Source organism: Panicum virgatum, chromosome 1N, assembly GCF_016808335.1.
Source record: "Panicum virgatum strain AP13 chromosome 1N, P.virgatum_v5, whole genome shotgun sequence".
Classification (NCBI taxonomy): Eukaryota; Viridiplantae; Streptophyta; class Magnoliopsida; order Poales; family Poaceae; genus Panicum; species Panicum virgatum.
In genome coordinates this window covers 14001649-14026902 of record NC_053145.1, presented here as the reverse complement: position 1 = coordinate 14026902, position 25254 = coordinate 14001649, and the positions used below count along the sequence as shown (strand labels likewise).

Sequence of the window (25254 nt, the reverse complement as noted above, 5' to 3'; positions counted from 1 at the left end):
ACAGGGAACAAGGCGCTTGCTCGTCTTACAGGCTATGCAGCCCTATGCCAAGGAGGTCCGGAGTATCTTCTACGACTCAGTTGGCAGACAGGTCCAAGCAACTGAACCTATCTGCCAGGGGGCCAGGGCACCGGGGTGCTACCAGGGAGCTGTATACTGCAAATCAACAACTGACAAACAGCTAAGTTGAAGTTTTTTCTACTTCAAAAAATTTCAGCTAGTACAAAGTTTGTTACATAATGCAATAGGAAAAAGATACAATGCCCAGCTCAAGGGTCTGCAGGCTCTCGCTTGAAGTAGGAGGCGACGAAGTCAACGACCTCCTGCACGCTGTCCCGAGCGACGGCCTCTGTCTCCGCTACAGGGCCATCGACCACGGGCGCCAACGAGATGGTCGGGTCGTGGCTCCGGAGGCAGGTCAGGATGTGCTCCGCCACCATCCGGATCAGCTCGCGGCCCTCGGTTTCAAGCTGACCAGCAAGGGCTGGCTCCAGACGACGGAGCCTATCCGAAGCAGAGCTCAGCACTGGGAGAGCGTCAGCTATCGAAGCTGGCGGCTCCGCCACCTGGATCGGGCTCATCCCCAATGGCACCAGTGCGAGGCTCGCTTCGGCCGCCCAGTCAGCGATCCGCTGGGCTCCCGCGCGCTGGTCCTCCTGGTGCTTCCGGACCGCCTCCTGGACCGCCTCTTGCACCCGGGTGTCCAGGGCCGCCTTGGCCACCTCCACCTCGCGAGACCTTTCCTCGAGCCCGCGGGACCTTTCCTCGAGCCCGCGGGACCTTTCCTCGAGCTCGGCCTCCCTCTCCTCCGCCCGGTCCCTCAACTTCTTGAGCGACTCACGCTGGCGCCCAAGTTCTTTCTCTATGCCGGTGGCGTGAGCCTCCCGCTTGGCGAGGGACTTCCGGCCCTCCTCCAAATCCGCCTCGTCGGCGGTTAGCTGGCGGGCTCTCTCCTGCAGTTGTTCACGCCATCCCTGCAGAGTCGCAGAGAAGACGTCGAGCTCCTGCCTCCGGACCTCGAGGTCCCCGCTGCGAGCCTCCAGCTCGGACTGTTGAGCTGCGATGTGAGCCTCGAGGTCGGACCGCTGAGCTGCGAAGCCAACAACCTCCAGGGTGAAGTCCTGCTCCCGCTGCGCCAAGGATTTCTCTCGGTTTGACACTGCGAACTCTCGGTCAAACACCTTCTTAAGGTTGGCTCGGTAGGCCTCTTGGTCCGCCTTGAATTTTGACCGAGTTTCCGCAGCGAGGGAGGCTTCAGCCTTCGTGCGCGCTTCCAGGCGGGTGTGCCAGTCGGAGAGGCGCTGGCGCTCGCTCTCCAGGGCAGACCACTCCCGCCAGAAGGCCACCTCAGCGGAAGAGGTTGCCTCCTCGATCGACCGCCGAACCTGCAACAGCACCTGGGGAAGGGGAGTCGCATCCTCCTCCGGGAGTTGGAGCTGCAGGAGCCGCCGGCCAAAGACCACCTCCAACTCCTCCTCTGCAACCGGACCGGAGCTGGAAGTGGGGGCTTCCGCTGCGGCACTTGTCTCCGGCGCCCCCGCTGCCGTCGTGTCGGGCGCGGCTGTGCCCAGCTCCGGCGCCCCCCGCTGCCGCCGTGTCGGGCGCGGCCGGGCTCAAACGTCCGGTGCCTCCGCCGCCGCCGCGTCGGGTCGGGCCGTGCCCAGCTCCGGTGCCCTCAGCCGCCGCCGCGTCGGGTGCGGCCCTGCGGCCCAGCTCCGGTTGCCCTCCGCCGCCGCCGCGTCGGGTGCGGCTGCGCCCAGCTCCGGCGCCTCCGCCGCCGCCGCGTCGGAGTGCGGCTGCGCCCAGCTCCGGCGCCTCCGCCGCCGCCGCGTCGGGTGCGGCTGCGCCAGCCACCGGCATCTCCACACCGCGTCGGAATGGGCTGCGCCCAGCACTGGCGCCTCCGCCGCCGCAGCGCCGGGGGCCGCCGCGCCCAGAGCCGGCATTTCGCCGCCGCGGCATCGGGGTGCGGCAGCACCCGGCACCGGCGTCCTCCACTGGTCGCGTGTCGGGCGCAGCCGCGCCCAGCACCGGCGCCCCCGTCGCCGCCGCCGCGTTGTGCGCTGCGGAGTCTAAAAATGACACGCCAGTCAGCATCATGTCATACGCCACGAAGCTAGCAGCAGGTCGCCGTACCTGTGGGTACCGCATTTGCTGTCGCCGTCGCTGTCGACGCCGAGGCCGCCGACGCCTGGGCACCTGCCGATGTGCCGGCGAGGGTAGAAGAGCCGCTGGGGCGAGGAGCCCTGGTAACAAAGCAGAAAAGTCTTCAAAAAACAAAACAGAGCACCGGCGCAAGGGAAGAGAGCAGGATGACACTAACCCAGAAGTACCGGGTACCCAGCGTCCCCGGAGCCCGGGCCTCTTCTCTTGCGGCTGCTGCTGCTGTTGCTGCTGCTGCCCTTGCAGCTGCGATGCAGGCGCAACCCGGGCTTGCTCCCGCTGCTGCTGTCCCTGTGGCTGCGGCATGGACGCAACCCGGGGTCGCACCTGTTGCTGCTGTTGCCGCCCACGTGCCTGCTGCCGCTGCTCTTGCGGCTGCTGCTTCTGCTCTTGCTGCCGGCGGGAGGAATTCCTCGGCGGCGATGGTGTTGGTCAGTCGCCCCAGAGGGCCCGTGGGGGCCGGCAGCCCGGGAGCTACCCTGGCCTGCGCCCTCAGAAGACCTCTGGCGCTTCGCGGCGGGCTCCGAGACCAGGGTCCCGTCGCCCCGGAGTAGCCTGCGCCGGCCCGCGTCGCCCGACGATGCACTGGAGCTGCCCTGTGCCCGGCTGGAGCCGGCTGCGGCCGCGCTGCTAGCCGCGGCCTGCTTCCCCTTCGTGGTGGCACCGGGTCCCGCAGCGCTCAGCGTGGCCTGATCCCCGGATGCACCAGGGATCCGGAGCCCGCGGTTCGTGTCGCCTCCGGTCTGGCGTGGGGCCAGTCCCCCGTCGTCCAGAGTCGGCAAGGTTGCCAGCACCGCCACCCTCGCGGAGTCCTCGCAGAGGGGGACTACGCTCTGCGGGAGGATCAGGTTCTCCGGGATGAAGGTGTCCCCAGTCACGTTCCGCACCAGAACCTCCAAGGCCTCCTGAGTCAGGTCACTCCCCTCACCGCGTTGGGTCCTGCTGCAGTCGTTGAGGCCGGTGAAGTTCCACGCAGGACGCGGCCGCTGTTTCATGGGAGCGATCCGGCGCTTCACGAAGTCTCCGAGCACGTGCCACGAGGTGAGGCCGCTCTCCGCCAGTGACCTAATCTTGTCCAGCACGGAGTCGAACTCCGGCTACAGCGACGGCTTGGCCCTCCAGGATGCCTTGTCGGAGGCGGGCCCCTCGGTCGGCAGGGCGAGGCGCTCGTTGGCTTCAGTGGTGGCGATCACCCAGTCCCTGCGCCACTCCTCCAACTTTCCGCCAGCAAGGCCGGGAATGTAAGGAGTCGCCAGGTCACTCCTCACCTGGAAGTAGTACCCCCCCCACCTCGTCCTTGCTCCTTCCGGACCTCACCAGAATGAAGAAATAGCGGAAGAGGATGACACAGGGCCGAACTCCCACGAACATCTCGCATAAATGCATGAAGATGGACGTCAGGAGGAGGGAGTGCGGCGTCAGATGCTGAAGTTGGAGGCCGAAGTCTTCCAGCAGCAGCAGCAGGAACGAAGAAATCGGCAATCCCACGCCGGTGGAGATGTGCGAGATAAATAGCACAAACTCCCCGGCGCGGAGGTTGCCAAGGGGAACCGAGCCTGCTCGCACCCCCCAGCCGGTCTCCTGAGCACTCCATCCCAGCAGACGGCGCACTGTGTTCAACTCTCCCTCGGTCTGGTAGCGGCGGGGATGAACAAGGGACGCCATCTCTCGGTGGAGTAAGAAGCGACCTGTGTGGGGGAGAAAGGGGCGAGGAAAGCTCGAAGGCAAGGGGCGCAAAGGTTGGAAGGAAGAAGACGAATGCGGGAAAGTAACCGCGGAATGCGGATTCATCCCATTATAAGCCCGATTCAACCGGCGCACTCCGGAACCGTCGCCAGAACCCAAGCGACGCCCGCGCCTGGAGTTAACCACCCAGTCCATGACATGGGGGCCCAGGCCCACCTGGCGGGGTGAGCGGGTAACGAACAAGGGTGCGAAAAGACGGGATCTGAACCGTTGCCCACGCGCGCGCGGAGCGAGACGGAAGCCGAGCTGACGTGCGCGCATTAAGCGCTGGCGTGGCCGAGCTTTTCGGGAACTGCGCCGGTGGTAAATGATCCGTTTACTCTGGCCGCAAGAATGCCGAGCGTCGCGCGCATGACTAGGTGTACCACTGTGCGTGGGGGCCACGAGTCAATAAGCCGTTGCGATGTGATGAGGCAGCGAACAATCCGATGGATGGTCAAGGCCGGTCAAGACCTCTACAGCAAGAAACTTCAAGCTATGCAGAGCCAAATCGCAGTAGTGGCCCCACCTGCGGGTTCGTACCTCCCCCAAGGTGGGCCCGGGGGCCACTGTCGGTACCCTGTAGCAGGGGTACCCACTCTTACCGCAGCAAAACAGGACCCTCGTAGTTATCCGTAACTACGCGTAAGGACGGAGTAGCCAGGCTCCACCGGACAGGCTCTTCCCTCACCAGGCCAACGGCCCCGGACCCGTTCCCCGCCTGGGGATGGGTCCGGAGACGCCACGTGTCTCTAAGGGATGGAAGCTCCGAGCTGACAGCCAGGCCGCGGACCCCCCATAGGGGTCCGGGGCCTCCTGCGCCGTCCGGACCCCCCTTACCGTGCGGAGGTCCGGAGACGCCACGTGTCCCGGGGGCACGGGCGCGGGCTCATGCGCGAGTCCTCCGCAAGGGGGACTCGCCCACCCACCACATTTAATGCGGATGGTTGACGCATGCTCTGCCGCCGCAGCACGCGGGACAGCCTTTGACAGGCCCCGCTGTGCACCGCGTATTACCAAGGTGCACAGTGCAGCCGCCTGTGCCGCGCCCGCGCAGAGCCCGTCAGCCGCATTAAATGGATACGACGGCACGGCACTTTTCCATCATACCGCCTACGCCGCTCCCTACACAGCCGTTCAGCTACGTGGCAGGCGACGCCGCTGGCTACGACGGGCGCCGTTCCGACAAGACAGCGCCTAGACATGCTGAACGGGAGACTCCAAGAGCAGGCAAAGATATCCAGAGAAAGATCTCCTTTGCCTGCAACGCCATAATGTGAAAAGTACTATATTTTATACCGCATCGCTGGGCCCACTTGTCGGGGTCCCGGCAGCCATGTACGCGCCTCCCTTGAGATATAAAAGGGAGGCACTCGCTGTACAGGACAGCTCCAGACAGACTCAAGCTCTTGCAACCTTCTCACTCTCGTGGGAAGGCAATACAACACACAGTGGACGTAGGGTATTACGCTCCGGCGGCCCGAACCACTCTAAATCCTGCTGTGTTCATCATGTTCTTGAGTGAGATCGATCTAAGACCAGCTAACCCCCGAGTACACACCCTCAGGGCTAGGGCGGGTGCCATCCGCCACCCGGCTGTGGTTTGCAGCACCACGACACTATTCATATTTTGAGTCAGTTTGTGAGTGCTCCAACTTCAATTCATTTTGGGCATTTGCTTCGTGTACTGCGATACTTACGTGGGACATCCTCTCGGGGTTTATTCTATGCTCATGACAATTCACTTCAGTTTCATGCTTATTCAGACTCCACTTAGGCCAGTGATCCAACATATCGTCGTTCTGTCTCTGGTTATTGCATTCTTCTTGGTTCTTCTCCTCTTGCCTGGAAGTCCAAGAAGCAAGCTGATGTCTCCTGTTCTAGTACAGAGGCAGAACTGAGAGCTCTTGCCACTACTACTGCTGAGATTGTGTGGATTCGATGGCTATTAGCTGATTTTGGAGTTTCTTGTGATACCCCCACACCTCTTCTTTGTGATAACACTGGAGCCATTCAGATTGCTAATAATCCTGTGAAGCATGAACTCACGAAGCACATTGGTGTTGATGCCTCCTTTACACGGTCTCATTGTCATCAGAAAAATATTGCTCTTGAGTATGTTTCATCAGAGCAGCAACTTGCTGATTTTTTTACTAAAGCCCAAACTCGAGAGCATCATCGTCTTCATTTGCTCAAACTCAACGCTTCAGATCCGCCTTGAGTTTGAGGGGGGGGGGGGTTAAGGCCCATATGTTATCTAGGCCCATAGTGGCCCATACCCTGGCTACATATATGTCCACCTAGGACTAATGGAGATCATCACTTGTCTAATTATCCAAAGGTAACAGATAGAACATACTATTCAAGGACTCAAAAAGAATAGGTCACTTTTCAAAGAATATTTTTTTGCCCTTAACTTTTTTTGTGTTTATAACTTGAAACTGTGAAGATTTGTTCAATGGTCCGTAGACCATTTCCTTTTTTTGTGTGCGCGCGCAAATGACAGTTTGCAACAGACATATCCCCTAATAAGTTTATTTTTCAATGACGCTTTTTACAAGTTACAAGTATGAAGCTAGCATTATTGAAAGCTGTGCCCTCATAAAGTAATGTCTTCTAAAGTTAAAATTAAGAAATTTTTAATGAAAAAAGTCTATTACCACCAGGCTTTAATCTGCATAACTTGAAATAATATTATATTTAGAAAAGGTGCATTTGCATATTAATGTGCTAACTGTTAGAAATGCCTTATATTCTGTCAAAGGTCTGTGGAGACAAGAAACATAATCTATCAAAATAAATAGATTATGTCAACTTCGACATTATAAAGGTGTTGCAGAAAACAGTGTGTACCATAGAATAGGTCAACTTACCTTTTTAGCAAGTAAAAACAATGGCCAACGAATGGAACCAGAACTATGCTCTAGTGACATGGGCATCGTCATCAATTCCATCTCTCTGGAAAACAACAATTTTTCTTTACAGGTCCGGTGAAACTTAAGTTGCAACAGGGTCATCGATGTTTACCTATTGCTTATTATGTCCTCTGAACGGAAGCTATTTATTATCTGGTTCCAAACCAAAGCAAACTTCGTCGGGTCGATTCTTTCAGCTTTACCTAATTTCTGAAAACAAGGAATCATTTAAAAAAACAGAATGCACATAACGGGGAAAAAAACATCTTCAGGTAGCTCAAAATGGAATGAACATTTTTCACCTTGAATATTTTCTTCTCCAAAAAACTAGGAAACATTCTTTTTTTCTCTTTTGGCATTGCTGGAGGAACAAGAGACATATTGAAGGCTTCAGGTAAGGTACAAAACCGACTTCTCACCATTCCCATTGTGCGAATCTAGATGAGTATAGGAGGTAAGAATCTAGTATGGTATAGACATCTAAAATGAGTTCCCATGTTAAGTGTGCCCAATCTCACCTCCCCAAGATGATGGATAATACCACACATACCACCGAAAATAGTACAGAATACAGAATACCATATCTGTGTGTCCATGAAATAGACCTGTTGAGGATGAAAAGAAAAAATATTAGATAATCCCAGTTCCAGAGGCATATGCAGTTATGCACAATTATAACTGCAATTACTGTAAGTATATGGAATCCTCACAAGAATTATAGGGGCCCATACAGCAAGAATAGCGCCAGCATTACTCTTGACTGGTGCAAAATCAAACATATAGAATCATTATTTTTGTTTGGCTGTAATTTGACAGCACAAATATAATATTACAAAAAGTAAGGAAAAACACAAAAAGCAAGATTGCATATGGAGGACCTTGTGGGAAGAACTCATGCCACTCATATTTGTTCACGTTGATCTTCATAATTTCTTTCGTAGGTCCTACAAGAGGCTTAATCTGTATGTATTTTGGTCAAAAAACAATGTATCACAAAGTAGTGCAAGAACAAACAAAATTTTTCCAGCCGTAACTATGATCATGTCCAGTGCATGCTTGAGAGAGAATCTTACCTCAAAGTAGTAGCTGAATAAAAATTTACTTGACAAGAGAATCATCCAAAAAGTTGTGTACCTGTGAGTTATAGAAACAATGATTTAGCACATATTAAATGTCCAAAACAAAGTTACTAATTGTATACAAATATATTACTTCAGTAAAGGTACTAGTCCTTCTTGCATTCCTCGTCCAACATACAATTGTGGCTGCACAAGTAATTGTCATTAGGGCATAATAACAAGATATGCAAGCCATCAGGCAAAGTGAGGTAGTACCTATGTTAAAAAAAATAGTAGATTATTTTAAAACTTTAAAGGTGCTGAAGTTATTTGATATAAAATGTCATGACAACACATCCAAATTAGTTTTATGACAATATAATTTGTTATATTTTACAAGCTTAAGAAAATGTTAAGAGAAAACACATACCTGAGACCACCATGACAACATACTGCAAATTCGCCAAGTAGATGTCTCTATGTAGTTGGTGACAGCTGGGACAAAAAATAACGCCATCCCGATCACATTGCTTGTAAGGTACAATGCAACAACCACCATATATTTTGACAAGCAGAACATTCCCAGAAAGGCTTTAGATCGTTTAGCTGAACAAGCCCTATAATTTTGAGAACTGGCATAAAATATAGGAAGAATGATTGCCCATGCCACCGCAAGAGAAAGTTTTAAAGTAAATCGTAGGATCTGATCGGATCTCATTGTTTGCTTGGTTCTCCATGAGAAAGCAATGTCAAGGATAACTGCAAGAAAAAGTAGGTATGTCAACCATGCATCAGATATTAAAAAGGGAAACAAAAGTAGGTATTTCAATTGATTACACATTATTTTCTCATAACATAATAAGCTAATAACTGATATAATCATAAGATACAAAGATTCACATCAACCTTGGATAACTCGAAGTACTGCATTGGTAATGAAAATACTCAGAATATCCTCAAAAATTATTGGATCAAGTAACTGAGTAGGACTCCCTAAGCCTTGCCATGCCATAATTATCAGAACCTGAAAATAAAATGAAAAAGGAAATGTATTGAAAGGTCTGACAGAATTGTGAAAGTAATCCTAAATGCATCCACTCAATCATTAATGATAGAAAACTAAACCTGAAGCCCAAGCACAAGAACTGTCCACATCCTATCAAAGCTTCTGAAGAGATGCCAAAAGGAACGGACCTCAACAAAATTCGTCTTTCCCAACCACCTTTGTTGAGATCTGGAACTTGTAGTTTGCTATATGCAGTACCACCAAAAAAAATGAAAACAGGTAAACAAAAAAAAATCAAACAAATGTACCCAAATCCAAGCATCCTGAGTCGCGCATGTACATGAAGAACCATGCAGCATAGAGATTACAAAACAGTAAGTTATGAAAGCACATAAGAAACAAGTTCATACTCCTTGAACCTTGAGGGTTCTGGTAACTGTTGTATACAGTGTGATAAATGCAAGCAATACAGTGTACGTGTGAATAAATCAGCATCACAGAGTATCGGTATATACATAACTATTAATCCTTTTTTCAACTTCCGTAAATAAATTGGAATGTGCATAAATAAGTAATAAACCTGGTTATATGAGTCAAAATTACATATTTTTTAGGATGATCATTTTGAAATAACTGTTACCTGTTGTCTTTGTTCGGCTCCTGAATTAAGATAGTTTTCTGTGGATGATGACTCATGAGGCAGTTGGGAATTTTGCTGCTCATTTTGGTGTGATGTGTCTACAGACACTAGTGGAATACAGCTAGCACAACTTTCAATGCCTTGTGGCACCCTTGATAATCTTGATGCACAAAGAATCTAAACAATATGAGAATTTAACAATTGTAAGGATAAGAGAAAGAACTCCATCAAGAAGGGAAATGTTGAATATCGCTATATAGCTATATATCCGAATTGCAAGTTTCAATCAGTTCATGTTGTAGATAATGCCCAGCTTGCTACAGCCTGTCTCTGCATTAAAGAAACTACACACCGATAGCATTCAAGCTTTAAATCCAAGCTTCATTCCAAAGGTTTAAACAGAAGTTGCTACTTGACTCCCTTAGTTTTATATACTACTCAGCCTTAACTTAAATCTCAATATGGACTAGAAGCACAAATGAGCCACTCAAGCGTCCACAACATGACAAAAGTTTAAAGGCGTGTGTGTGTAAACACGTCGACCCCGCCCCCGCATCGTCTTCTCTGGGAGGGCGACACGGGCGGCCCCCTGCCCAGCGCCGCCGCACCACCCCTCCAGGCTTCCTATTCTCCTCGCCGCTGCCGGAGCCGTGCACTGGAAGTCCGTGTGCCGGCTAGGAAGACGGCAGCGGGGCTCCTTTCTTTCACAGGCCTGGGCGTCGGTCACGGAGGTGGCCATGGTGATGCCGTCCATGGTGGCGGCGGTGGCCGAGGCTGCCGGATCCGGAGTCCCGGAGGCCGGATCCGGTGCCCCCAGGGGCAGATCTGCATGGCCAGGGCGAGGATGTGGCAACTCCTCGCGCCGGTAGGCTGGAGCACTGGCAGCGGCGGCCCTCCCAGTAGCGCGACGTGGGGATGCGCGGCCTGCTTGGGATGCGTGGCGCTGGCGGCCGCGTCCGGATCCGGCGGCCTTGGTGGCGGATCTGCGGCGGCGGCTCTAGCGCCGGGTCCTCACCCTGGGCTGCGTTGCAGCCGTGCGGCGCTGGCAGAGGCCGCGTGGAGGCCACGCGCGGCAGTGGCCTGCGCGGTGGTGACGACGTCTTCCGGCGATGGCGACCGGGCGTGGGGGCGGCACGTAGGCGTGGGCAGCGGCTGGACGGCTTGTTTCCGACGCGGCATCTTAGGTAGCACGGCGGCGGCGCCGCCCTCGGTGGTCCGCCATAGCTGGATTTCCCGGTGGGTTCTGGGCTGAACGTGTGCAGTGGTCTGGGTTCGGTTGCCTCGGACGAAAGTCCTTGCCGCCAGGTTCCTGACGGCGATGGCGGCGGCGCCTTCGGGTGTCCTTCTCCCCGTTGGGGGCGTCATCTTCGAGCTCCACCCACCATTGCCTGGGCTGTTCTCTCTGCGAAAGCCCTGTCCGATCCTGGACGAGCGACGGCGGCGCCACTGGCGTCGTGACCTCCTGGGAGGCGTCGTTTCTTGAGACCTAACTCAGCCTAGAACTCAGCGGCCGAGGGGGTGACAACTACGTGCAGGAGGATGAGCTTCAAGGGGGTTGACAAGCTCATGCATTGTCGTTTCGTAGTTTGGTGACGACGAGAAGTTGCTGCATGTTGGTTGGTTTTGGCTGCTTGCAGCGTGCCGTGGCGACTGGCACTGCTCGGCGGCTGTCAGTTTGGTGTGGCACAGCGTCTGAGGGCGGCGCTTGCGGCAACAACAACGTGGGTCAACTAGGCTTGCAGCGGATTGCGGCGGGTGGCTCAGCTATGCTGCAGTTACTCCGGCATGGTTCATCGTCGAAAGATGGCGCAAGCGACAACTCTGGTTTGCTGCCATGACGACGGAATCTACGTGCATGTGTTGTGCAACGAGTTGCTGTCGGCCGTCGGGCGCGGTTTGGTTGGTTGATGAAGATCTTGTAAACAGGGCATCATTGTTCATCTTCCTGACAGCAATACAATATACGGATCTGTGGCATGGAGTACTGAGGCGGATGTGGCGAGGCCCCCGCGTGCGGTGTCTTCAGCGTGGCGACGAGAGTGAGGAGGTGTCCGACGGCGGGCGAGGTGAAACCCCCGGGCGTTGTGTTCCGTAGCAGCGTCTGCGAGGCAGCCAGCGAGAAGTCCGGATCCGGTGGTTCCACTCTGTTGGATGGTGGGTACTGTTGCAGCAGCACTACGGCATTGGGTCCCGCATGGTGGTGGCCTGCTCGGTGCAGGGCTGTCTATTTTCTTGCCCTTCCTTTATCGGCTTGGATTGCGTCTTGCGATGACTTCAAGAGTAGAAGGTGGTTTGTCGCACCGACTCAGCTTTGTTCGGCGGTGCAGCCTAGCGGAGTGGTTTTGATCGTGTTGACGGCCCAATCCAACCGGTCAGGGCCTCTCCAGGTTGTTTTCGAGTTCTCCCTGTATTGACGCCCCAATCCAACCGGGTGAGTTTGAGTTGTAAAGTTCCCGTTGTTGACGTCCCAATCCAACCGAGCGGATCCTGTTTTACTTTAGTTTCTTTTTATTTTTCTGGCTATAGCCTCCCAGGGCCATAGTCTTGTATTCTTTTCTTCTACTATATCAATGAAACTCACACTATCTTGTGTGGTTCATTCAAAAAAAAAACATGACAAAAGTTTCAAGAAGCCGTTTAGAAATATAATCTATGCACTAATGATTTTAGTTGAATAGCCAACTAACTTGCGGATCAGTTATCTCAAACAAACTTCCATTTTCCATTTGACTAAATATTTGCGGTTCTTGCTTGTGATTTAATTAGCTGTGGATTTTTTGACACCTTGATTGAAGCTGAAAAACGTGCTTACATTTTCAGTAGTTGTGGATTGATGTTAGGGACAAGGTAGCAAGGGTAGGAAGGGAATCAGGGGAGCGGCAGCGGATGGTATCAAAGGAAGAGAAAAGGAGGCTTTGCAGAGAGAAACAGAGTGAGGCATGACGGTAGAGAACATAGAGGCAGACGTGAGATTTCATGGGTATTTGGGTTTATTCTTGCTTGATTCCAAAAGACCTGATCAAAAGGCTATATTAGCACCACTTTCAAACTTCATTTCTTAGCCCAAGACAGAATACCTATTTATCATTTGAACAAATGAAAGTAACACTTCAACAAAGAAGTAGAAGTGTAGAACTGGCAGTAAAAAGATAAAATAGAAAGAGTTAAATACACCAGCGGCCCTCGAACTTGTCCTCAGGTGCCACTTAGGTCCACGAACTTGCAAAATCAAAATCTGACACCCTGAACTTGTTAAGTTGTGCCACTTAGGTCCATAACCCCTAAAGGGGTATGAATATATGCAAAGAAGCCCTTCTTTTCTTTCCCCTCCCCTCACCACGCCCCCTCCCCCATCGGCCACACGCGCGCCTTCCTCGCCCCTTCCGCCACACCGCCGGCAAGGTCGGCGCGCCCCCACCGCCGGCGAGCGGCTGGCGCGAACCCCTCCTCCCCGCCTCGCCACGCCGTCCCTCCTCGCTCCCTCTCCTCCACGGCGCACTCCTCCTCCCTCCCTTGCTCGGTCCCCTGCGCGGAGTGGCGGCGGGGCCTCGCTCCCTCCTCCTCCTCTCTCTCACGACGGCGGCGACCAGATCTGGCTCTGCTCTGCCACTCGCTGCTATCCACCACCCCCGCACCCAGCCCCAACATGCCGAATCCGCGCGGGTGGCGGGAGCGGCGTCCGACGCGAGCGGCCTGTGCGGGAGCGGTGGCTGGGCGGGCGCGGCAAACGCAGGGCGCAGGGGACCGAGCAAGGGAGGGAGGAGGAGTTCGTGGGCCGTGGGAGCGGCGGCTGGGCGGGCGTGGCGGGGCCTCGCTCCCTCCTCCTCCTCTCTCTCTCTCACGACGGTGACCGAATCTGGCTCTGCTCCGCCGCTCGCTGCCATCCGCCGCCCCCGCACCCAGCCCCACCACGCCGGATGCCGCCGCGGTGCATGTGGGGGCCGCGACCTCCTCCGCCAGCGCCCGCGATGCTCAAGGACGCCGAGGCGGGTCGGGCGGAGCAGGAGGCCGCCCTGTGCGCGCGTGACGGCGAGGTCGCGCGGCTCATGGAGCAGGACCCCGCTAGTGCCGAGCCAGGGCGGGCGCGGCGGCAGCCCGAAGAGGGGCTGTGTTGGCGTGGAGCTAGTCGCGAGGGGAGGGGGCGGAGGAGGGAGGCCTGGCGCTCGCTCATGGCAGCTGAGACGGGCGGGCGGGCGAGGTGGAAGGCTAGAGTGTGGGGAAGCTTGGCGACCTCCTCCGCAGCCGTGCGGGCGAGACCCGCGAGCTCTGTCGCCGCACGCACGTGGCCTGCGAACTCCAGGGGAGGCGGCGAGTGCGGGGTCCGTGAGCTCCAGGGGTGGCGGCCACGAGCTCCGGGGGGCAGTGGCGTCCGCGGCGGCCGCGAGCTCCAGTGGAATGCGAGGAGGCAGGGGGGCGGCGAGCTCCGAAGAAGCAGGGGAGGCGTGGGGAGAGAGAGAAAGAGAGAGAATGGGAGGGAGAGGGTGAAGGTAGAAGATAGCAATTTTAGAGGGTTTATTTTGCAAAAATTCATGCCACGTGGCGCCATGTCAAGAGGTATGGACCTAAGTGGCACAACTTAACAAGTTTAGGGTGCTAGATTTCGATTTTACAAGTTTGTGGACCTAATTGGCACCTGAGGATAAGTTCAAGGGCCGCTGGTGTATTTAACTCAAATAGAAAACAAGAGCATGCATGAGGGCACAGTAACTGTTTGTCAAAGGAAACCTGAGAGTTCTTAGTCTCATCTGATATAAAAAAGAAATCATTGTCAGGGCGCATGGGCCAACCAAGCTTAAAGCAATCAGTAGACCTGCATCATAAAAATATTTAGTACATTTTTTAATTAAAAGCTATACAACAAGAAAGCATGGTATCTAACCAAAAGAATTCATTGAGGTCATCATAGTTTCGCCATGTTGAGTGATCAGATGCTCCATTCTTGTTCTTTTGTGCTTCCTTCATTAAAAAGGGAAAGGGAATCATTTGTAAATACAAACTTCAAAGCTCTATCTCTGTGTATTAAGGTTCAAAAGAAGATATTTTAAACCTGAAATATAACATCGTATATTGGTTTCACTACATTTTTAAGAAATGATTCGTCCTCTCCTCCATAGGCAGGTCGGACTTTTTCCCCAGTAATTAAGCTTACAGCTCCAGAGAGCACTCCATATAGCTCATATGACATCTGAAACAAAAAGTAGCCGTACTTCCACTGAGGGCTAAAGTATTTAGCAATAAAAAAATGTAATACCCAGATATACTATTTGGAGAATCATATAAACAAGTTAATCAACTTCATGTTTTGATAATATCACTGAGAAAGGCAAACATTGATAATTTACTAGAAAAAAAGTGAAGAAATCCTGCCTGTCGTCATCTGCCAACCTTGAATCAAAATTTTAATTGTTAAAGCACAACCCATTCCAGTACTGTTCATAATTTAGTCTTCTACGAAAATCTGTCCATTCTGTAGGGGAATTTTAGGCACTGAGTTACCATCTTCCTTCCACTATTTCAAGATAATGTGATGCTATACTTTTTTACTCAATAAAATGAATTCTGAGGTTACTATTGATGGAGAAAATAATGGCTTGTATTCCTCCAAACCCTAGAAGAGTGGGATAAATAGATCCTATACATGGGTCTCTATACATGGGCTCACATATACACCAACACCCCCCCCCGCCCCCCCAGTCCGAACTACCAGCACAGCGGTGTTCAAGACTGGACAAGAAGAGAGTACAAATAGAGTACAAAGGGCAAATACCCCCCGCAGCCACAACTAGCCACCGGCTACGTTGAGGCTGGAGCGAAACTCCGAGAAGGTCGAGGAGGGCAATCCCTTGGTGAAGATGTCAGCAAACTGGGAGGTAGTCGGGACATGGCGTACTCGAACATCGCCGATGGCGACTCTGTCGCGCACGAAGTGTAGGTCGATCTCCACATGCTTCGTCCGCTGATGCTGGTCGGGGTTGGTGGAGAGATACACGGCGCTGACGTTGTCGCAGTAGACAAGCGTGCTCATGGCGAGCGGGCTGTGGAACTCCGCCAAGAGCTGTCGTAGCCAGGACACCTCCGCCACGCCGTTAGCGACAGCCCGGTACTCCGCCTTAGCACTGGAGCTGGAGACAACCGGCTGACGCTTGGACGACCAGGAGACCAGGTTGCCGCCCAAGAAGACGGCGTAGCCGGAAGTGGAGCGACAAGTGTCCGGGCAGCCAGCCCAGTCAGCGTCGATGTAGACCACCAGCTCTGCAGAGGACGAGCGGTGAAGCACCAGGCTGAGGTCCACAGTGCCACGGACGTAGCGGAGGAGACGCTTCAGCGCAATAAGGTGTGACTCCCGGGGATCATGCATATGGAGACAGACCTGCTGAATAGCGTAGGTGAGGTCCGGCCTGGTGAAGGTGAGGTACTGCAAAGCGCCAGCCAGAGTCCGGTAGGCAGTATGATCAGCCACCGGATCACCCAGATCAGTAGACAGCTTCGCCTGAGTGTCGACAGGAGTGGAGCAGGGTTTGCAATCAGTCATCCCAGTCCACTCCAAAATATCGAGTGCGTACTGCCGCTGGAGAAGGAGAAGACCAGACGGGCGAGGCTCAACAGTGACGCCCAAGAAGTGGTGGAGCTGACCCAGATCCTTCATGGCAAACTCCTGCTGCAGAGAGGAGATGACACTCTGAAGTAACTGCTGACTGGAAGCTGTGAGCACAATGTCATCGACATAGAGCAGTAGATATGCAGTCTCATCCCCACGGCGGTAGATGAAGAGAGACGTGTCAGACTTGGCCTCGGTGAACCCCAATGTCAGCAAGAACGTGGCGAACCGAGAGTACCAAGCCCGAGGAGCCTGCTTCAGACCATAGAGAGACTTGTTGAGTCAGCAGACCATATCCGGACGACTCGAGTCCACAAATCCCGCTGGCTGAGAGCAGTAGACAGTCTCTGACAGAGTGCCGTGAAGAAACGCATTCTTCACGTCCAGTTGGTGCACAGGCCAAGAGCGCGAGAGCGCAAGCGAGAGGACCATGCGCACAGTAGCAGGCTTCACCACTGGGCTGAAGGTCTCATCATAGTCCACACCAGTTCGCTAAGTGAACCCCCGGAGAACTCAGCGAGCCTTGTAGCGCTCCAGTGTGCCATCAGCCTGACGCTTATGCGTCCAGATCCACTTGCCAGTCACCACATTGCAACCAGACGGACGCGGCACGAGGTCCCACGTCTGGTTGGCTAGAAGAGCCGCGTACTCCTCTTCCATCGCGCGACGCCAGTGAGGATCCGCCAAGGTGTCGCGGATAGAGGAGGGTACCGGAGAGACCCACGGCTCTCTCTCGGTGGCGGAGAGAGTCGCGGCCTGAGACGCCATCCGCCGAGTCACCATAGGATGAATATGCCGAGGATCCCGATGGATGACTGGCGGGTGGTACACCTCCGGCTCGGCTCGAGAGGGAGCCGGAGGAGGCGGCGGCGGCGACGGCTCCGGTGTAAGCGACGCAGTAGCCTCCGGAGTAGGAGGCGGCGCCGGTGTCGACGCCGATACACCTGCACCGGCTCAGCGTACCGCTGCGGCGCTGGTGTCGGCGCCGAGCGACGCCGGGACACCTGCACCGGCTGAGCGTACCGCGCAGGTGCAGGGGAAGGCACCGGGGCCGTGCGTGGCGTAGCAGGAGACACCGGGTCCACGCGCGGCACGACCGGAGGTCCGGGGGCCGCGCGTGGCACGACCGCGGGCACCGGGGCCGCGCTCGGCGTAGCAGGGATCACCGGAAGCAGTGCCGGTGTGCCGGGAAAACCTGCAGGAAAATGACAGACAGGTAACGGTGGCTGAACCACTGGGTCAGTCGGAAACAGAGACTCCAGCTCGAGGTCAGGAGAAGGTGTGGAGGAGGTGGAGTAGGGGAAATCCGACTCGTCAAAGACGATGTGTCGGGAGATCAGAACGCAGCGAGAGGTGAGGTCAAAGCATCGGTACCCTTTGTGGTCAGGGGAGTACCCGAGGAACACACAATGAGTCAAGCAGGGCGCCAGCTTGTGAGAAGCGGTGGCGGAGGTGTTAGGGTAACACGCACACCCGAAGAGAGCGTGGTGTGGAGTGGGAGCAGAAAAAGCAGTGGACGGAAGGCGGTTGAGCAAGTAGGTGGCGGTGTGGAGGCTCTCAGCTCAGAAGCGCGGGGGCAGAGAGACCTAAATCAGAAGGGTGCGCACGACGTCGTTCGTCGTGCGAATCATCCGCTCAGCCTTGCCGTTCTGAGGAGAGGTATACGGACAAGATATACGCAGCTGAACACACCGAGAGAGGAAGAAGGAACGGGAGGTGGAGTTATCGAACTCACGCCCGTTGTCACACTGGACAGCCTTAACGGTGAGGCCGAATTGAGTGGACACCCAGGCAAAGAAGTGGAGGAGGGTGTGGAAGGTCTCAGACTTGGCGCGCAAAGGAGAAGTCCAAGAGTAATGAGAAAAATCATCAACAATGACCAGATAATATTTGTAGCCAGACATGCTGAGTACAAAAGATGTCCACAGGTCACAGTGAATAAGATTAAAAGCATGCGCAGTATGCGAAGAAGAAGAAGAAAACAGAAGTCTAACATGACAAACGCATGACAGAGGTGCTCAGCAGGATCCCTACATGGGCCTCTATACATGGGCTCACATATACACCAACAACTATGGATCAGTAAGAATTAACCAAGATGCAATTTAAAAACCTGTGACCTTAATGTGATGCTATGGACTAAAAGTCTGGCTAACTCCAGCGGCTTTCTTATCTGTGATTATATACATATATCCACTGATGACTTGCAGTATCTCCAATTGGCATATTATTTTGTCTTGGTTTAGACTTTATGTCAAATCACTTCAGAACATTTTCATTCCCTCCTAACTATGGGGAGTTAACATGAAATGAGATTGAGGATTACTTGCATCTGCATAGTTGTATCCAAATGAAGTATAATACTAGAGAACCTCCCATCTATTGCCGTTGAAACTACAATTGGGAATGGAAGGAATACTCTCTTTTGGACTGATCGTTGGCTGCATGGCTGCTGCCTGGGTGATTTAGCCCCAAACGTCGTCCAATGTGTTCCCACTAAACTCAGAAAAAAGAGAACAGTGAATGAGGCTTTGCAAGAGAATCTTTGGGTGGCTGATATTAGAAATGCACTCGGATGGCATGGTCGGGCAGAATATCTTGGACTTTGGGATCTAATATCAGGAGTCAACCTAACTAACACTGAAGACATTCATTGCTGGAAACTTGATGCCTCAGGTTCGCGATCAGCCTATTGAAGTTACTTTGTGGGATCCATCCCATTTGAACCATGGAAGCAGTTGTGGAAGTCATGAGTGCCTGGGAAGTACAAGACTTTCGTGTGGCTAGCCATTCGAAATCGCTGCTGGACAGCAGATCGCTTACAAAGAAGAGGATTGCCGCACCCGGAAAATTGCCTTCTCTGCGACCAGGAGGAAGAAACAATTCAACACCTGCTCCTGAAAAAAACTCGACTTGCGAGGGGCAAGCCGCCCCCCGGGCATTAATGTAAGAAGAAGGCCTTTCACGCAGGCCGAGAAAACCCCCGAACCCCTGCCCCACCCTTACACAGGGGCGCCGTAACCCATACCGTAACCCGTGTGAGAGCGGGCCGGGGTGCGCCGGGACCTATTTCCATGTGCTTTGGCGTGTAGACAGGCGAGGGGATTTTTTTTAACCTCAGCCTGAAATTCGCTCCCACCGGGAGTCGAACCCAGGACCTGAGGAGTGCTACTGAGGCCACCTAACCAATCCGGCTAGGCACCCTTTCGCCAACAGCTGCTCCTGACTTGTGTATTTGCAAGACAATTATGCTGCGCCATCCTGCAGCAGCTAGGCTTGTCGAGCTTAACACCCAATAGGAGATCCTCTTTTGCTGAGTGGTGGAAGAAGGCTGGAAGGAATCTGCAGAAACATCTTAGAAAAGGGTTCAATTCCTTCTGTATCCTAGGAGCATGGACCATTTGGAAACATAGAAACGCATGTATGTTTGATGGGGCTGCTCCAAACTTACAGCATGCAGTGCAAGCGTTTGAGGATGAGGCTCATGCTTGGCAATACGCTGGGGCTAAGGGGCTGACTACCTTTTACCTCGAGTAGGGTGCAGCCCCTGACTAGTTGGGTGTAGGCCCCTGACTATGGTGTTGCGTGGTTTAGTTGGTCCGGTGCTGCCTCTGTGTGTCTTGTAAATTTTTTTCTTTCTTAGGTTTCTGCGCTCCCTATTCTAGTCCAAGGTAAGGAGCGTTTACTTTGTAATTGGACTTCTTTCTCCCTTAATACAAAGATACGCAGCTCTCCTGCGTGTTCGAGAAAAAAAAAAAAGAACCTCCCATCTCATTTATCTCAAGGGGGGGGATGCACATGGAACATTGATTTTATTGCAGTAGTAGAAACAGATCAAGCACAAATTACAACTTATTATTTATTTATAGTAAGGATGCAAGCAAGAGTACATGATGTGCGTTAGAGCAAGACCGAGTACATGATGTGCGATTTCAGCGCGACTAGGCATGAGGGGGGAGACGTTAGTCTAGATGGGCAAGTGGTGGTCCAGAAGAATACTTTTCGGTATTTAGGATCGGTGCTACAAAAGGATGGCGACATTGATGAAGATGTTAGGCATAGAATTTCAACTGGCTGGTTGAAATGGCGGCAAGCTTCTGGCATCCTTTGTGACAAGAGGGTGCCACAAAAGCTAAAAGGCAAATTCTATAGGACAGCAATTCGTCCGGCGATGTTATACGGTGCTGAATGTTGGCCTACAAAAAGGCGACATGTCCAGCAACTGAGTGTAGCAGAGATGCGGATGTTGCGGTGGTTTTGCAGGCACACAAGGAGGGATAGAGTTCGGAACGAAGTTATTCGGGATAGGGTCGGGGTGGCACCAATTGAGGAGAAACTTACCCAGCATCGGCTGAGATGGTTTGGACATGTCCAACGAAGGCCTCCTGAGGCTCCGGTGCGTAATGGGGTTCTTGAGCGGGTCGATAATGTAAAGAGGGGTAGAGGTAGACCTAAACTGACGTGGGATGAGTCGGTTAAGAGAGACCTTAAGGATTGGAATATCTCTAAAGAGATAGCTTTGGATAGGAGCGCTTGGAGACTAGCTATCAATGTGCCTGAACCTTGAACTTATTTCTTTCGGGTTTCATCTCTAGCCTACCCCAACTTGCTTGGGAAAAAAGGCTATGTTGTTGTTGTTGTTGTTGTTGTTGTAAGGATGCAATCAAGAGAATAAACATTTTTGGTTGACCTAACTGAAAACCACTTGTAATGAAACGCATAGGTTTTATTCTTAAAAAGCAAACTAATTAACATGAAAGGATACTGTTAACAAAGGATAGATCATTCTGGTAGAAGCGTTTATAGGGTGCCTTTTATTTCCTGGCAATGGAAATTTATGTGACCAAAAAAACTACAGTAAAACAATAAAATTCCCGAAATGGTGCCAAGATAAATAGAGCGCCATAAATGGTTTAAATCATCAACACAGAAGAAGCACGACAAAAGTATCAGAGGCATAAATCTTTTTACTTACATGGTGAAAAATGTAGCATAAGCATTCTGGCATCAGTCTTAAATTTGATGCTTCTCCCCATATGAGGAGATAAAGGGCTATGTACAGAAGCTTATGTTGCTGAATTTCCTGCTTCACAGAGGGCAACCTGAAGGTGCAACACAAACAGTTGAGTGCAAGAAATGGTACTTACTTTCAATTGATGCAGTGCAACATTTTACCATATGTTGCTTTTTCGCCCCAAAAACTTGCACCAGGTCAGATAGTTCTCAAATGTTTTTGCCAACAATTCTTCTACTACCCTGTCATCAAGCTGAAAGAGGATATATGAAAATGGCATTCTCACTAAAGATAGATAAATAAAACTAAGCTGAAAGGACATAAATGAAAATGGCATTCTCATTAAAGGTAGATAAATAAAAACTAGTCATGTACGGGTACCATTTGAGCAGAGGATGGCTTGGGATTTAATCGAGCGTGCATATTTGCAAGCAATAGAATTAAATGCTCCCTTTGGTTGGCGACATTTCCTGTCTAACCAAAGAAAAAGCAAGCCAAATTATCTAGTCGTAGTACAAGAGAAAATACCGGCCCTACTAACTGAATAACTCATTACCTGGAATCCAAACCAACTTTGCAGCCATCTAAGAATATCTGTATGTGTTTTGTCATCTTTCATGTTCGCTGATGGAAGACTGCGAACATTAAATACCGCTGAGAAAGCAACTCTGACCTGTATAAGAGAATATTATAACAAACTATATGCATGCTGATTTATATCATATAACTAAAAATATAACTATTGCTTGCTATACAGAAGGCAATCTTATTCAGTAACAAAGTAATGGGAATTTATTCCAAAGGAAGCATTATTGTTGTATTCCAGTTTTTAAGGAAAACAACTTGAGCTGTTAGAATTACAGAAAACCCAACCGCCACTATAATTTTACAGCAAGCATATTCTGAAAAAACGTATTGGTCATTGTCGTTGCAAATACCAATCAGATCATGCCCTTCCCACTGTGTAAATGAATCACAGCAGGGAATCCCCTACTGCTTTTGCTCATAAAAAACTGTGTAAAGGAATCCAGGAGCATAGAGCCATTATGCCATACCCAAAAAGTGAAGATGTAAAGACATATTATCAGAAAAATACTATAATTGCACTATCACACATAGTAGGGTGCACGACAAAATTTGATTTTTGAGAATTTTGAGAAGAAAAACTGGCAAACCTCTGGGAGAAGCATAATTGGTCTTTGACTAAATTTAGGATGGAGTGGAAGAATGTTATATCGTAATAATCCTGATTTGTCTGTAAAATCTTCACCAGCAACAAGGTTCTGAAATTTTATGAAAGTGTTAAATAGGAAACAGTATAATAGACAATTATCTCATTTTGTCAAAAAATTCACAACCTCCAGGCCAGTCCCACTGAGAAGAGCCTTCAGCACTTCTGCCAGGACAGGCAAGAGCTCATGTGCATTGGCTTGCTTTTTCCTATAAAAATAATGCAGAAACAGAGTGGGAGTTAGATTTTTAGTATTGAGACTGGGATTTGACAATGCTGAATGAGAAAGTGCTCAAGTGATTATGCGTATTTGAGAAATAATCTTACTTCTCATAGAATAATTTCATCTCTCGGGCATCACTTCTTTGTGTCATCTTTGATTTGGTGCTTCTCTCATCCTGTTTTATAATCACACCCAATATTAGGGGCCTCCATAATCAACAAAGCTCTTTGACTAACAGCATATATCAGAGATTCTGAGTGCTCTAGAAATTTTCCTACATGAGATTTCGAAGATGTTATATGCATAAGTGATGCTATCAAAGTTGATCATCCAAATCTAATAGAACATAATTATTTATATTATAAAAATGTGATTCCTCCGCATAGTGTCTGCACCTGCTCAAGTCTCTGAAGAAGTGTGGTTTTAAATTGCCTAACACCCCTCCCTGTAGAAAGTCGATCCATCGTATGAGCCTTTTCAAACGCGTGGAAACGACCTGGCAAAAGAAAACCTGCATTAAAGATTCATACAACTACGAAATTAATTATTCTAAGCAACACTCCAGTTGGTTTGTGACATCCACTCGATCATTGTGTTTATGTGTTCCAACAGAGTGAAGAAAGGGGTGACTGGTAATTCATGAGCTAAGAGTTCCCAGTTATCTTTTCAAAGCTGTTGCACTATCCGATGGGGATAGCTGATCCACTGCAGCACAAACTGAGGTGATGTGGCTTGCATGCTGATTTAACAAACTCTACCTTCAAGGCCTCCAACAGACTGCTCTTGTTAAGCAAGTGAGATTACATGGAGCAGAGAGGCCAGAGGAATGTTCTCTTCAGGAATCACTTTGGTTGAGCCCCTGACAGTAGAGTAGACAATTGACCCATGATTCTCTTGAGAGAATACCCATCCTTCTGAATATAGCATTTAAAATCCAATTCCGCACCACAAAAGGGGGGAATCACGGAATATTCCAGGTGATGATGTGCTCTGAAACCTCCAAACACACGCTTTCCCCCTCGCAGAATCTTCAAGGACCAAGGCACTACTTGTAACTGAAATAGCATGTCTGTCGCTGTAAGCAAGGTGGACCATCAGGCACAAAGCAGCCATGGTTGTTGAGTTAAGCATGGAGAAATCATGGTCACCAAGTAGCATCTTCCAGCGTCAGAGACTCCAGGACAAGGCAGAATATTATGGAACGGAGCCAGGGAGTAGTATCGGTATGGCACCAAAACCACCAGAATCTTCTCTTAAAACTCGGCCGGGTGGGGAAAGACCGCCCCACCGGTATTAAGCTAAGAAGAAGCCTCGGCTTCCCCGACCGAGAAAATCCCCGAACCCCAGCCCCACCCTGACACTGGGAACCGTAACCCCTGGAAATTGCCTGGGCCATACACGGTCCTCAGGCCGACCTGGGCCGGCTCTTAACCAGTGCTTTGGCACACGGGACCGGCGAGAGGATTTTTTAACCACAGCCTAAAATTCGCTCCCATGGGGATTCGAACTCAGGACCTGTGGAGTGCCGCTGTCTTAACCGCTAGGCTAAGCATCCTTTGGCCCTATATCCGAAACAACAGCTCCAACCGAGGGATCAGAATCAGACAAGACGTGACACCAACGCAAGCATCCAAACCATCGCAGATACGTATGCAGGACCTGGACGTCCACCTCGCGCCAAGGTCAGGCCGCCAGCTACCTTCCTTTGCCGCGCATTTCCACGAACAGTTGGCGCGCGCGGAAGCTCTCGACTGTAAGAAACGGAAGAAGAAAAAGGTACGGGGAGCAGGCAGCGCGCGATCGCGCGGGCACTCACACAGGTAGGCAACGCGCGGGTTCTCGGCCTCGACCTGGTTGGCGGCGCGCAGGAAGGGGCGGATCTCGGAGACGAGCGTCTGCGGGAGCTTCTCGCTGTCGAACTGCTGCGCCACCGGCGCCGCGGGCTCCCCCGCGTCCCCGGCTCCCCCATGCTGCTGCTGCTGGTGGTGCGGCGGCGGCGGCGGAGGCGGAGGAGGGGGAGGAGGCGGCGCGTGCCACGGCTCCAGCCGGCGCGGGACGTAGCGCAGCGGGCGGCTGGACGGGCCCACCTCGACGATCTCGAGCTCCATCCTTCCGCGCGGCGGGGGAATGGAGGAGGGAGGGCACTGCGGCGGCGGCTAGCAGCGGCACCATCGCGTCGCGATCGCGCGGCTTTTATCGGGGGCCGCGGCTCTCCTCCCGCTCGCTTCGGCTTTCGCCTTCGCCGCTAAGCTTTTCCGCTTTTCCGCTGCAGATCGAGGCGGGCGGGCGGGCGGCTTTTGCTTTTGGGGGATCGGTCGATCGATCGCGGGTGCTGGCTGGGGATTGGTGGGGAGGAAGCAACGAAGCAAACGAAGTGGGGGAGGAGAGGAGGCGAGGCAAGCAAGGCGAGTGCGGGAAAAAGGAAGGGGGCGGCTTTTTGAACGTTCAGGGGGTGGGGGGGGGGGGGGGGGGGGGGGGGATTGGCAACGGCCGCCTGGCCTGGCCGGCCCGGCCCGGCCGCTTTGCTTGATCTACATCTACTGTAGCGTAGGTGTGGGCCCTGACCTGACTGGCAACTGGCAAGTGATTGAGATTAGAATTATTACTACTGGATTAGCCCTGCCTCTCTTCTCTCTCTTTAGCATGGCGCCATGGCCATCTTTTTCTACTTTCTTTATTAT

General features: G+C 52.1%; 1 protein-coding gene across 3 annotated transcripts in view; it reads right to left on the bottom strand.

The window, feature by feature from the left end:
- LOC120655254 (putative callose synthase 8) overlaps positions 1 to 24884 on the bottom strand; it is a 51137-nt gene extending 26253 nt beyond the window's left edge. The window contains exons 1-24 of one of the 3 annotated variants that reach the window (XM_039933002.1): positions 24390 to 24884; positions 22969 to 23069; positions 22678 to 22748; positions 22478 to 22559; positions 22295 to 22402; positions 21676 to 21792; positions 21501 to 21593; positions 21281 to 21372; positions 21081 to 21207; positions 14555 to 14692; positions 14387 to 14463; positions 14233 to 14317; positions 9508 to 9684; positions 8987 to 9112; positions 8768 to 8885; positions 8292 to 8620; positions 8016 to 8068; positions 7877 to 7937; positions 7682 to 7763; positions 7514 to 7563; positions 7322 to 7408; positions 7106 to 7240; positions 6916 to 7013; positions 6762 to 6846 (exon numbers count right to left, since the gene is read on the bottom strand). In XM_039933002.1, the coding sequence (XP_039788936.1) occupies positions 6762 to 6846; positions 6916 to 7013; positions 7106 to 7240; positions 7322 to 7408; positions 7514 to 7563; positions 7682 to 7763; positions 7877 to 7937; positions 8016 to 8068; positions 8292 to 8620; positions 8768 to 8885; positions 8987 to 9112; positions 9508 to 9684; positions 14233 to 14317; positions 14387 to 14463; positions 14555 to 14692; positions 21081 to 21207; positions 21281 to 21372; positions 21501 to 21593; positions 21676 to 21792; positions 22295 to 22402; positions 22478 to 22559; positions 22678 to 22748; positions 22969 to 23069; positions 24390 to 24681 (2784 nt within the window). In that variant the 5' untranslated portion in view covers positions 24682 to 24884. The remainder of the gene's footprint in view (positions 1 to 6761; positions 6847 to 6915; positions 7014 to 7105; positions 7241 to 7321; positions 7409 to 7513; positions 7564 to 7681; positions 7764 to 7876; positions 7938 to 8015; positions 8069 to 8291; positions 8621 to 8767; positions 8886 to 8986; positions 9113 to 9507; positions 9685 to 14232; positions 14318 to 14386; positions 14464 to 14554; positions 14693 to 21080; positions 21208 to 21280; positions 21373 to 21500; positions 21594 to 21675; positions 21793 to 22294; positions 22403 to 22477; positions 22560 to 22677; positions 22749 to 22968; positions 23070 to 24389) is intronic. The other 2 variants (XM_039933004.1, XM_039933003.1) reach the window with 2 other exon arrangements.
- Between the last annotated feature and the right edge of the window lie 370 nt (positions 24885 to 25254).